The sequence below is a fragment of the Papio anubis genome, chromosome 3, assembly GCF_008728515.1.
Source record: "Papio anubis isolate 15944 chromosome 3, Panubis1.0, whole genome shotgun sequence".
In the NCBI taxonomy this organism is placed as follows: Eukaryota; Metazoa; Chordata; class Mammalia; order Primates; family Cercopithecidae; genus Papio; species Papio anubis.
This window is the reverse complement of record NC_044978.1, coordinates 179,216,083-179,228,754: the sequence shown is the minus strand read 5'-3', so window position 1 is coordinate 179,228,754 and position 12,672 is coordinate 179,216,083. Positions and strand designations below refer to the sequence as shown.

At 55.4% G+C, this 12,672-nt stretch overlaps 1 protein-coding gene across 1 annotated transcript in view; it reads right to left on the bottom strand.

Annotated features, from left to right (window-relative positions):
• Window positions 1-12,672, bottom strand: part of MAN2B2 (mannosidase alpha class 2B member 2) — a 45,300-nt gene that overhangs the window by 20,352 nt on the left and 12,276 nt on the right. The window contains 6 exon segments of the mRNA XM_021938242.2: window positions 466-599; window positions 2,552-2,708; window positions 3,603-3,793; window positions 6,140-6,338; window positions 7,619-7,796; window positions 10,766-10,881. Coding sequence (XP_021793934.2) covers window positions 466-599; window positions 2,552-2,708; window positions 3,603-3,793; window positions 6,140-6,338; window positions 7,619-7,796; window positions 10,766-10,881 — 975 coding nt within the window.

The window sequence follows — 12,672 nt, the reverse complement described above, 5'->3', positions numbered from 1 at the left end:
TAGTTGTACCCTTTCTAACAAAACTGTTATGGTAAGTATGGCACTTGCTTGGGTTCTGTGAGTTGTTCTAATGAATTATCAAACGTGTGTGTGTGTGTATCACGGGAACCCCGAAATTCAGTTAGCAGGACACAAGTGTAGTAGTCCGGGAACCCCATTTGTGGCTGGTGTCTGAAATTAGGGGTCTTGTGAGATTGAGCCCCTAACTTATGGGGTCTGTGCTTACTCCAGTTACTCAGCTCAGGAATGAATTGATTTTAGGACACTCAGTTGGTGTCAGAAAAGTGGAGAATTGGGTGGTGTTGGGAAAAAAAATCGCACTTTGCTTCTCTGAGCCTCAGTTTCCTCTTCTGTAAAACAAAGGCAATAAGGCCTCCCTTGCAGGGTCAGAAGAGACAGTGTGCCCGGCCCAGAGCGGATTCAGCAAGCAGCCACGGCCCCTGCGGCAGGATTTCGTGTCCATACCTGTGAGGGCACTGGGTGGCCCGCCTCATCTGTGACGCGGACTCCAGGGAAACCAACAGTCAGGGTGACGACGGTGGTGACCGTCCAGGCCAGCGGGTTGTAGACCGAGGTGAAATGCCCTGCAGGCCCTGCACCTGCACACAGAGAAGAGGCTTTGCTTGTGCCATGCGACTCACCTTCTGGAATGGGGTGCTCGCTGGGTGCCCCTCAGCATGAGGGAAACTGAGGCAGGTGAGACGCAGCCCTCCAGAACTCCCAGGGGAGCTGAGAAGGGGGCAGGCAAACAGATGTTTCCCACAGACACAGCGTGGGCTACGTTCTGCAGTCTGGCTTCCAGGGCAGGGCAGGCGGAGGGGCTCGCAACACAAGGTGTCCGTGTTGCCCTGGAGAACTGAGGTTCTATTTGCTCCTCATACATCTCTATCAGCCTATTTTACTAATGAGCAAACAGGTCCAGAGAAGTACAGCCACCTGCCCAAGGTGACCCAGCTTCTAAGGCCTGGCTCCAAAGCTTTGAGTGCTGGGCACTGTGAGCCACCAGAGAATTCTCTAGAGCCCAGAAGGTCAAGTCCATCGCCTAGCCTGGCACTTGAGGGCCCTGTGATGAGGACCTGGCCTGTTTTCTGTTGCGTCCTACCAGCTAGTGTGTATGAGCTTTGGCCACGCCCGAGAACTCCCGGATCCCTAAACCCAGCACATACTTCCAGCCTCCCTCCCTCTGCCTGGGCTGTTCCCTCTGCCGGGGACACCTTTCCTGGTCTTCTCTACCTATTCACAGCTTGGGGAAGCCTCTCCTGTGTGTCCATTGGAATGACAGCTCCTCAAAAGGCCCCACCTGGCACCGAAGCCAGACCCCAGCTGAGAGCTCCCATTCTGCCACTGTCTCTTCCACCTGGCTGGTGTTCCTGAGGCTAGGGGGCCTTCCAGAGCCTGCAGGTTGGATGGGATTACACACAGACAGAGACAGGAGGGGAAGGGCATGTTAGGTGCTAGGGCAGTGGGCAGGCCAGAGCTGGGACACTAAGAAGTCCAAGGCAGTCAGGTGCGGTGGCTCTTGCCTGTGATCCCAGCATTTTGATAGACCAAGGTGGGAGGACCACTTGAGCCCAGGAGTTAGAGACCATCTTGGCAACATGGTGAGACTCTGTCTCTCCAAAAAAAGTAAATAAATAAAACAATGAGCCAGGTGTGGTGGCGCATGCCTGTAGTCCTAGCTACTTGGGAGGCTAAGGCGGGAGGATCGCTCAAGCCCAGGAGTTTAAGGCAGCAGTGACCCCATGATTGGCACCACTGCACTCCAGTCTGGGTGACAGAGCGAGACCCTATCTCAGAAAACAAAAAACAAGAAGGAAGTGCAAGATGCCCAAGTGCAGGCTGTGGGTGGGACCTGGGCGCCTGTGCACAGAAAAGTCTCATGTGGGCAGAGGGCCGCCAACCTGTCTTCATTTGTCCAGGATCTTCCCAGTTTGGAAACCCCTCAGTCCCAGGCACACTGGCACGTGATCAGTCACTCTACACATGGGAAACCTCAGTCAAAGAGGTTGGTCCCACAGCTGCCCTGCTGTGATCTCAGTCAAGTGGAGTTTGGGAGGGAGTGCTGGGAGCCAGGAAGGGACCAGGTCCCTGAGGACACTGGCGTACTCTCTGCAAGGCTGGGCAGCACCGGGTTCAGGTTCAATCCCTGCTCTGCTCCTTCCTACCCAAGTGGCCCTGGGCTAGCATATAACTTGAGTCTGTTTCCTCGGCTGTAAAATGAGGACAGTAACCATTCCTATTTTGTACAGATTTTGTGAGGCATTAAATTCAATACTGCACGAAGGGTATTTTGAGCTTAGTAAATGCTCAAAACATGTTAGCTGCTATTTCTGGCTCTTCTTGTAACATCACCAACCCTTCCTCATTGCACGGATGAGCAAACAGAGGCTGGGAGGACTGAAGCCACCTGTCCGAGCTCTCCCCATGGGGAAGGGCGACACGGGCAATGTGGACTCAGAGTCTGAAGCTGGGGTCATCGAGCCCCTCCCCTGATGCCCTCAGGCTCTCCCTTCATAAAGGGGCCACAGCCTCCCTGCAGGTCCTGGCTCACCCGAGCTGGCCGCCGTGGGTGCCTGGGGCTGGAGCTTGTCTAGGACGATGGAGGCCATCAGCTTGCGCACGCCCAGCATCCCCGAGGCCAGGTGCGTCACGTACATGTCTCTCACCTTGGGAGACTCAGTCCCAGTGATGGCATCATGGTGCTGGACCTGCAGCAACCCCCGGGGGGAGGAAGAACAGGATCAGGACCTGACTCTGCGAGGCACCTACAAGGCACCTACTAGGTGCTGGCTCTCATTCTGGTTTGCCAGGTGCCAGTGGAGAAGCAGGGAGTCCCCGCCATTTCACAGAAGAGGGAACTGAGGCCAAGAGAGGCTGAGGAGCTTGCCCAACTTTTCCTGCCCTTGTGGGAACTCATTGTCCCCCATCTCTGGACCTCCTGCTCTGACGGACCCTAAAGTCACCTGATTTCTCCCACAACACAATGACATGTTCTGCCAGCATTTCCTTTTGGGAAACTGTTACAGTGTCATGGCTGGTGCGACCCTTTTTTGGATAGGTGACTGAGGACAAGTTACAGGCTGTCTTGGGTCTGTTTTCCCATCAGTAGATAGGGGATGGGTGGAGACGGACACTGGTGAACTGGCTATTCAGTAGCCACTGCTCCGAGCAGCCTGTGCACACCAGCACATCCAGTTGCCCCACCGTCCTCCTGAGCAAGCTCGTTGTTCTCATTGTACAGGAAGGAATTAGGTCTCGGATGGGTGTGGGAATCACGTGCCTGACGTCACACAGCTGAGCCGAGATTTGGAAGCAGGCAGGGCTGTCGGACACAAATGCCACTCCACCTTGTCCTTTATCCCTCTTGCTAAACTGCTACAAAGCTTAATGAGGCCACCAGCTGGATGGATCAGGCTGTGGTCCCAGCCTTGGCCTGGGTTCACCATGCACCGGCCTTGTAACCAAAGGGAACCTCAGTTTCCCCTCTGTAACGTGGGGCCTCTAGTGCCCCAGGGCTGGGAGGATTGGCTAGGACAAGGGAGGGGAGGTGCGCAGCATGGGGGGGGTTCCAATCCTGCCACTGTGGCTAAGTGTGGTGTTACCTCGGAGACGGCCCAGCGAAGCTGCTGGAGCTGCTGCAGGGCCCAGGCGGGGTCCAGATGCCCCTGGGGGGCCGGCCACATGTAGCGCGTGAACATGGACTCCCCGGCATACAACAAGGCGCTGGCTCGCCGGGCCAGCCCCTTCAGTGTGCTGCGGGACGTGTAGAAGCCCGTCCAGGCCTGGAATGGTTCTGGGAGACAATGGAAGACAGTGAGCTTGAGACGGCCTGACCCAGAAGTCTGCTAAGCTCCAGCCCTGGAAGAGCTGAGAAGCTGGGGCTGCAGAGGCAGCCTCTGCCAGGATCACCCAAGGAGGCAGTGAGCCCAGGGCTTACGGCTCCCAATTCAGGGCTCCTCCCATAGCCAGACTAGGAACTGCCCAGAAAGCCCTGGGTAGGCCCTGGGCAGGGCGGGAGAGGCAGGCTGCACTGGGGCAGGTGGGGTGGGGTGCTGAAGGATGGTGATCGGAGGCAAGCCCAGGGTGCCTAGGAAACACAGGACAGCTGTGTGAGCAAAGGGCCTGGGAGAGACCCAGCGGGGAAGACGAGGAGCCAGGTGGGCAGGACCCTGCTGAGAAGGGCCTTGACCACACAGAGGCCTTCATGTGTGACGTGGGCATGGGGAGGCCAGGACAGGCATGCGTTTCAGCAGGGATTCTCTGGGCGTCCCGGGAGGATGGATGGTAGGAGGCAGCAAGGGCTCAGAGTCCCCAGGGAGCCACTGTCCTGATGCAAGACAGAGAGGATGAGGATGGCCAGGGCCCATGCAGGAGGCAGGAGGGCTGAATCCTTCCAGGGAGTAGCTGTCTGTCTCAGAAGGGAGCTTCCTATTGCTTCTGCTTTCCTGCTCCTTGGGGTCTGGGATGTGCCCAGATTGGCCTTGATTCCTTGTTCTTCCCCCACTGGTCCTGGACCAGACTGGGAGGGGTGGTCCCATGGCCCAGGGGACAGGTCATAGCCTGTGGGTCAGATGGGGTCCTCCACAGCTTTGTAGCCATGTTGAGAGTGGGTGGTGAGGCCCGATTCCATTCAGTCTGGCAGGGGCTCCACAGCCTCAGCGATCACCACCACACCATGCCTGCCTGAACACCATGCCCACCTGGACAGAGCCACACCCAACTTGACTCGGGTGTATCCCTACCCGCTAGATGTAGCCACACCCACAGTCACTACCCCACCCACCTCACCATTAGCCATGCCCACATTAACATATCTCCTCCTGCCCTGATTACAACCACACCCACATCCGTGGACATCCCCCAACCCCTGTGTGTAGCCCCGATTACAACCACACCCACATCCGTGGACATCCCCCAACCCCTGTGTGTAGCCCCACCTGCCTCCAACGTGGTGTCAACAGCAGGGGCTGGAGACTATGCAGCTCCACTGGTCACCATGCAAACCCAGAGGCTGGGGCCCAGAGAGGCAGGACTAACCCAGGTCATGGGTGAGTCAAGGCAGTGCCCAGGCCAGAATGAGCCCTGCAGTTGGAGTCCATCTGTGGCATCTCTTTGGAAGGGAAATGTTATGGTTTGAATACCCCTCCAAAACCCATGTTAAAATTTAATTGCCATTGTGACTGTATTAAGAGGTGGGATGCTTAAGAGGAGATTAGGCCACGAAGGCTCTGCCCTCATGAACAGATTAATGTCATTGTCATGGGACTGGGATTGTTAGAAAAGCAAGTTCAACCCCCTTGTCTGGCCATTCTTTTGCACTTAGCCTTCAGCCACGGGTGATGCAGCAAGAAGGCCCTCTCTAGACACCAGCCCTCCACCTTGGACTTCCTGGCCTCCACACCTGTTAGCCAAAGAAATTTTGTTTCCTTATCAATGATCCATTCTGTGTTATTCTGTTATAGCAGCACCCAAAGGGCTAGGACACCGGCTGAGCCCAGCCTCTGTGCTGGGCAGGAGGCTGAGAGCGCTTCCTCTCTTTGAATTTTCACAGCAACCCTATCTATGGACAAGGCACCACAAATGTCCCCCTTTGGAGACAGGGTGGTTTCATGACTTGCACACGGCCAGGGAGTAGAGGCTCACTCACAGCCAGCCCTCTTAGCTCTCAGGCTGTGTTGCTGGTGGCCAGCCCGGTTCTGGCCTGAGGACACAGGCAGGATGCACAGAAGGTGCCCAGTAATGACTGTGCAGTAATGACTGAGCCTGAGTCAGCCTCAGCATCAGGAAAAGCTTCCTAGAGGAGGTTTATGTGGAACTCATGCAGGAAGAGAAGGTGGCGGAGGCTGCTCCCAGCAAGAGGCACCACCTGTGCAAAGGCCAGAGGCAGGAAACTGCATGTGTGGGCAATGATGAGAGGCTGAACCCTGTGGGAACCAGGGGGTGCATGTGGTGGCCAGGACGTCCAGGTGGAGTGAGCAGGTGGGGGCCAGTCTCTGCCCCTACGCCCCACACAGGACCTGCCTGGCACCCCTCCAGGGCTTGGAGAGCAGTGCTGAGCAGACACTGAGGTGGGCAGAGGGTACGTGGACTATACTCTCCCTGCCACCAAACTACCACCCCAGCCCCTGGAAGCCTGTACCTGTGGAATAGGGCAGGAAGTCATGGTGGTCGCGGACACGCCAGGTGACATTGAGAGCGTGCAGGGCACGGAAGTAGTCGCCCAGTGTGGCGTACTGCACTGAGACACCGAGCTCGGCAGCATGGCTGTTGATGTGGTCCAGCAGTGGGTCCATGTTGGCGAACTGCACCGAGGCATTGAAGAACTGCTTGTCACATCCCTGTGGGGACACGGGAGCAACACCCTGTGCTGTGGGAGCAGGGCGCTCGCCCAGCGGGGCTGGGCTCATCACCGCCCCCCACCGGCTGCCCTCCCGGTCTTCAAAGCGGCCAACAGGGGCCCCAGACCAGCTCCCATAGCAGAACTTCCTGGGCATCTTGTTTTTTTTTTTTTTTCTTTTTGAGACGGAGTCTCACTCTGTCACCCAGGCTGGAGTGCAGTGGCTTGATCTCAGCTCATGCAACTCCGCCTCCGGGTTCAAGCGATTCTTCTGCCTCAGCCTCCCTGAGTAGTTGGGATTACAGGCACGCACCACCACACCTGGCTAATTTTTATATTTTTAGTAGAGACAGGGTTTTACCATGTTGGCCAGGCTGGTTCCGAACTCCTGACCTCAGGTGATCTGCCTGCCTTGGCCTCCCCCAAAGTGCTGAGATTACAGGTGTGAGCCACAGCGCTCGGCCCTGGGCATCTCTTAAGGCCCATCAGTGTTAGTACTTATCCAAATCATTATAATTAATGATTATTAATTATTAGAATATAATGATTAATAACAACAATAATAGCCATGACTCAGTTACTGACCTTAAGCTTGCCTTCAAAAGGGCAGTCATGGATTAAGAAGGCAGGCTCTGGGGCTGGCCTGACTGGATCTGAACGCAAATTCCACCCCTTCCTAGCCACCCTGCTAAGGAACTCTGTGGCCTCAGGAAAATTCCTTAACCTCTCTGGCCCTTGGTTCCCTCAACTGTGAAATGGATACCAGCCTGCTTCCCAGGCTCAGTGGTGCAAATTAGACGGATAAGACAAATATATCCCGTGGGGCAGTGCCCAGCACACAGCAGGTACTCACTAAAGGTTAGCTGTGATGATGGCCACAACGCGCTGGGCACCGGCCTCCTGGGAACGCGCCACCTCTCACCAAGCCTATGAAGCCTGCTGCCACCCTCCCCTTTTACAGTGGAGGCAACTGAAGCTCAGTGGACTCTAAGGCATGCAGTGCCTGAGCCAGGAGCCAGGAGCCAGGCTTCCAGCCCAGGCGGGGAGGAGAGCAGAGTGGGAGCTAGAGAGGCCAGTGTGGGTGAGGGTGCTTCTCCAGGTGGGGGAGGGGCTGGTAGAGTGGGAGAGGCCCAGGGGTCTGCAGGGAAGGAGGAGGAGCCACTGGGCTGAGCATGGCGGCCTAGCCGGATCTGGATAGGGTGGCCCTGGGTGCAGGGGCCAGGGCTTGCACGGTGCTCCTTGGGCTGTGTTGAGGGCACAGGGCCTGGGACTCCGCCTTACCCAGGGCCAGAGGACATGGGGTGTCTGGAACCAGGCGGCCCTCTGCTTCACGTTGGCCACCAGAGCCTCAGCATAGAGGTTGATGTTGGCTGGGGTGACGGGCTCACTCATGTTGGGGTACACCCCATCTGGGGGAGGCTTGGGGAAGACGGCCACGCCATTCCAGTAAAATCCTGACCTGTGCGAGGGCAGAAAGTTAGGGGAGAAGACGCGAGCTCTGTGGACAGCCAGGGCTCATACCCAAGTCCCACATTCTCCCAGTCTTGGCACCTTGGCGCATCATTTCACCCAGAGCCTGAATTCCCCCACTCCATGACGGATGGTGGCCCACAGAAGATTTGTTTGCTCATTCACGCAGGCCAACTTCTTGCCCATCAGACCCCGGGTCCCAGGACCCCAAAGAGGCCGGGGCCCTGGTGAGGCAAGTGAGGCTCTGGCCTAGGGCACAAAATTTATCGGGGTGCCTCAAATCTCAGTAGTTGAGATAAATGATATTTTAATGCAGTACTTTAAAAAATGAAAATTAATGCAAAAAACCCATGAGGAACAAAATGTCAGAGTTTTAAATAAAGACAGGCTCAGTATTTAACATCTTTCTCCATTTGCCTTAGGCTGGGGGTATGGAGAACCCCCAGTTAGTTAAGTGCCTTTCTTGCTCACACTGTGCAGCCTCGGGGTAATAGCCGTGGAACCCTTGTCTGGAGCTCTCCAACCTGGGCAGCCCCTTCCAGCATTCCCACCTCTGTTTCTTTTACAGACAGGGTCTCGCTCTGTTACCCAGGCCAAAGTGCAGTGATATGATCACGGCTCACTGCAGGTTCGAACTCCTGGGCTCAGGCCATCACCTCAGCCTTCCCAGGAGCTGAGACTACCACCATGCTCAACTTATTTTTAAATTTTGTGTAGAGATGAGGTCTTGCTCTGTGGCCCAGGCTGGTCTCAAATTCCTGGGCTCAAGCAGTCCTCCCACCTCGGCCTCCCAAAGCATTGGGATCACAGTCATCAGCCACCAGCAGTCACCTCTAGCCTCACCAAGCTTTAGTCTCCCTGGTAGACTGCGGAGCGGGTTGTTGTGAGGATTAAATGCAAGTCATTTATGGAAAGGAGCTAGAAACAGTGCCGGGCGCAGAGGAGGGCTGACAAGTGGCAGGGACCGCTAACGAATCCCGGCCGGCGTTCTTCACTGCCTCTGCCTTGCCCGTTGTCTTTCCTCTTCCAAGACAGGCTAAGCACCTGGCCAGGGCAGAGCGTGGATTTGAACCCAGGACCGTCTGACTGCACAGAGACCAAGGCTGGCTGCTGCCACCATGTAGAGGCTGCGGAGCCGGTGGCCTCAATCCATCGCTGGCTCTACCATTTCTGCCAGCTGTGGGACCTGGGGTGGGCTGCCGTGCCTCGGTTTCTCCTTCTGTAAGATGGAGCACTCACAACATCTCGGTCAGGGGATCGCTGCGAGGGTCTATGAGGTATCACAGGGAGAATACTCGAAACAGGCCCTGGCTCATGGTGGGTGCTCGAAACAGCGAGCCAGGAACGTGCATGTGGGCTCACTGCCTACCCTCTCTGCCCCCAGGGGGTCCTGGTCCATGGCTCCATACTCCTGGTCCCCACTCAGTCTTCACCCAAAGCCTTCTGGGGAAGAAGGTGTACAGCGAGGCTAAAATCCCATGTGCTTCTTGACATCTGAGCCTTGGAGGCCCCCAGGGGTCTAGGAGTCCCCTGCTGTCACCTGATAGCTTCCACCAGCAGAAAAGTCCTCTTGTCTAGCTCTTCCACTATCAGTCGGACCAGCTGCACCCCACCTGGTCCTCCACACAACAGTTTCCACCTCCCTGCCAGCTGGTGAAATTATTCAGATGAGCCACTCACGTCCTCTGCAGGAGCCGAGGGCACCTGCCCCCTTGCTGCTACACAGCTGCCCCTACGTGTTCAGTCTGCTCCACAGTGCATCCCCATGGGGCCTTGGCGTGCGCGGTATGAGCTGTGATTGTACGTGACAAACAGAAACTGCTGTGGATGTCACCTGTGCTGGGTAGGGTGGTGTGTATTCAACCATCCACCGTTTAGGGTGAGGACCCCTCCCTCACCACGGGGTGAATAGGAGGTGATTGGACAGGGGCAGCTCTACAAGACAAGGATGAGCAGCGATGTATTCTCGGGGCTCTGTAGGCCCCTTCCCTCTCCCACTCTTCCACGCTTTTTTTTTTTTTTTTTTTTTTTTTGAGATGGAGTCTCATTCTGTCACCCAGGCTAGAGTGCACTCACAGTCTTGGCTCACTGCAACCTTCACCTTGCGGGTTCAAGTGATTCTTCTGCCCCAGCCTCCCGAGTAGCTGAGATTACAGGCACCGCTGCCACGCCTGGCTAATTTTTGTATTTTTAGTAGAGACAGAGTTTTACCAGGTTGGCCAGGCTGGTCTCAAACTCCTGACCTCAAGTGACCCACCTGCCTCGGCCTCCCAAAGTGCTGGGATTACAGGCATGAGGCAGCGCACCCAGCGAAGATCTCATCCAACAATCCTCTGTTGGGACAGGGACTCATAACAAGAAGCAATTCAGAGTCACACAGAACTGGAGTCAAATCCTGCCTCCCCTACTTACCAGCTGGGTGACCCTGATCTGGTCACTTACCCTCTCTGAACCTCAGTTTCCACATCTGTAAAATGGGGTTGATAACCCCACCCACTTTGTTGGGGAGGCTTAAGAATGGGAAACCATGTGTGGAAATGCTTAAGGAGCTCTTGTCAAAAACTGCAGAATAGGGCTGGGCACGGTGGCTCATGCCTGTAATCCCAGCACTTTGGGAGGCCGAGGCAGGTGGATCATCTCAGGTCAGGAGTTTGAGACCAGCCTAGATAACATAGTGAAACTCCATCTCTACTAAAAAGACAAAAATTAGCTGGGCGTGGTGGCGGGCGCCTGTAATCCCAGCTACTCAGGAGGCTGAGGCAAAAGAATCGCTTGAATCCAGGAGGCGGAGGTTGCAGTGAGCCAAGATGGCGCCACTGCACTCCAGGCTGGGCGACAGAGCAGAAACTCTTGTCTTAAACAAACAAACAAACAAACAAAAACAAAACTGCAGAAGAGCTGCAGGGGCTGGGCAGACCCTGCTGTCAGATCCCAAAGGCACTGCGGAAGGGCACGTACCTATTGGAGAAAGGGATGTGGGACGGGGTGCAATAGCTGTACTGGTCCATGATGTGCGTGAAGATTTCCTGCTGCTCTGAGAGGGATGAGGACCCTCGCCACACGAACTGCAGCCCCTGCAAACCGAGGAGGAGAGTGAGGCTGGAGGGGCCATGTGGCTGCCCCAGCTCCACTTTCCTCAGCCCCATCTGGGTGTCTCCTGCCTGTCCTCACCTCAGCCCTCCCTCAGTGGTTCAGGGATGAGATCTCCCCTGCCGTTTCCTAAGACTGGCTGTGGGATTTGCCCTCTGGAAGCCGTGCTCATTCACCCCGCGCACTCCTCAATGCAGGATTTTCTCTGCCAAAGCCTGTAGAATCAGCACCTTCTAACTCTGCTTGAATGCCCCCAGGTGCAGGAAGCTCATTACTTCTCACCAAGTGTGTAGTTTATTTTTTATTTTTTATTTTTTTTTTTGAGACGGAGTCTCACTCTGTCGCCCAGGCTGGAGTGCAGTGGCATGATCTCGGCTCACTGAAACCTTCACCTCCTGGGTTCAAGTGACTGTCCTGCCTCAGCCTCCCGAGTAGCTGGGATTACAGGCGCCTGCTACCACGCCCGGCTAAGTTTCGTATTTTTAGTAGAGACGGGGTTTTTGGCCAGGCTGGTCTCGAACTCTTGACCTCATGTGATCCGCCCGCCTCACTCAGCCTCCCAAAGGGCTGGGATTACAGGCGTGAGCCACTGTGCCCAGCCGGAAATGGGGTCTTTACAGAAGTAATCAAGTTAAAATGAGTTCATTAGGGTGGGTCCTAATACAATAGGATGGATGTCCTTAAAAAAAGGGAAAATTGAGACACAGACATGCACACAGGGAAGATGATACGGGGCACCAGGAGAAGCGGGACATCCACAAGCCAAGGAGAGAGGCCTGGAGCAGCTCCTTCCCTTGCACCTTCAGAGGGAGCGTGACCCTGTCGACACCTTGACCCTGAACGTGCAGCCTCTAGAACCATGGGACAATATGTTTCTATTGCTTAAGTCACCAGTCTGTGGTCCTTTGTTATGGCAGCCCCAGCAAATGATGACACTATCCCATAAGGTTGCTGTGAGGGTTAAAAGAAATGCAAGATGAAGGTGGGCACCAGTGGCTCCCGCCTGTAATACCAGCACTTTGGGAGGCTGAGGTGGGTGGATCGCTTGAGACCAGGAGTTTGAGACCAGCCTGGCCAACATGGTGAAACCCCGTCTCTACAAGAAACACACACAAAATTTAGCTGGGCGTGGTGGCGCTCACCTATAATCCCAGCTACTTGAGCGGCTGCGGCACAAGAATCGCTTGAACCCGGGAGGCAGAGTTTATAGTGAGCCGAGATTGTGCCACTGCATTCCAGCCTGGGTGACAGAGCAAGACCCTGTCTCGAAGAAAGAAAAGGAAAGAAAGAAAGAAGGGGGGGGAGAGAGAGAGAGAGAGAGAGAGAGAGAGAGAAAGAAAGGAAGGAAGGAAGGAAGGAAGGAAGGAAAGAAGGAAGGAAGGAAGGAAGAGGGAGGGAGGCAGGGAGGGAGGGAGGAAGGGAAGGAAGGAAGGAAGGAAGGAGAGAAAGAGAGAGAGAGAAAGAGAGAGAAAGAGAGAGAGAGAAAGAGAGAGAGAAAGAGAGAAGGAAGGAAGGAGGAAAGAAGAAGGAAAGAAGAAGGAAAAAGGAAAGCAAGCAAGCAAGCAAAGCAAAGAAAAAGAAATGAAGGATGAGTAGGGCCTGGTACCAGGCCTGGCACTCCCAAGGGCACAACTGAAGGCAGCGTCTACCATGGTTGTTGTTGCTACTTAAGTCTTGTAACAGTTGCCCACACACCTGAAGAATCACAGCGTCTCTGCTAACTGTTCTCCCAGCTAAACACGCCCTGCCATTCCTCTGGTTGTCAACCCCTGCTT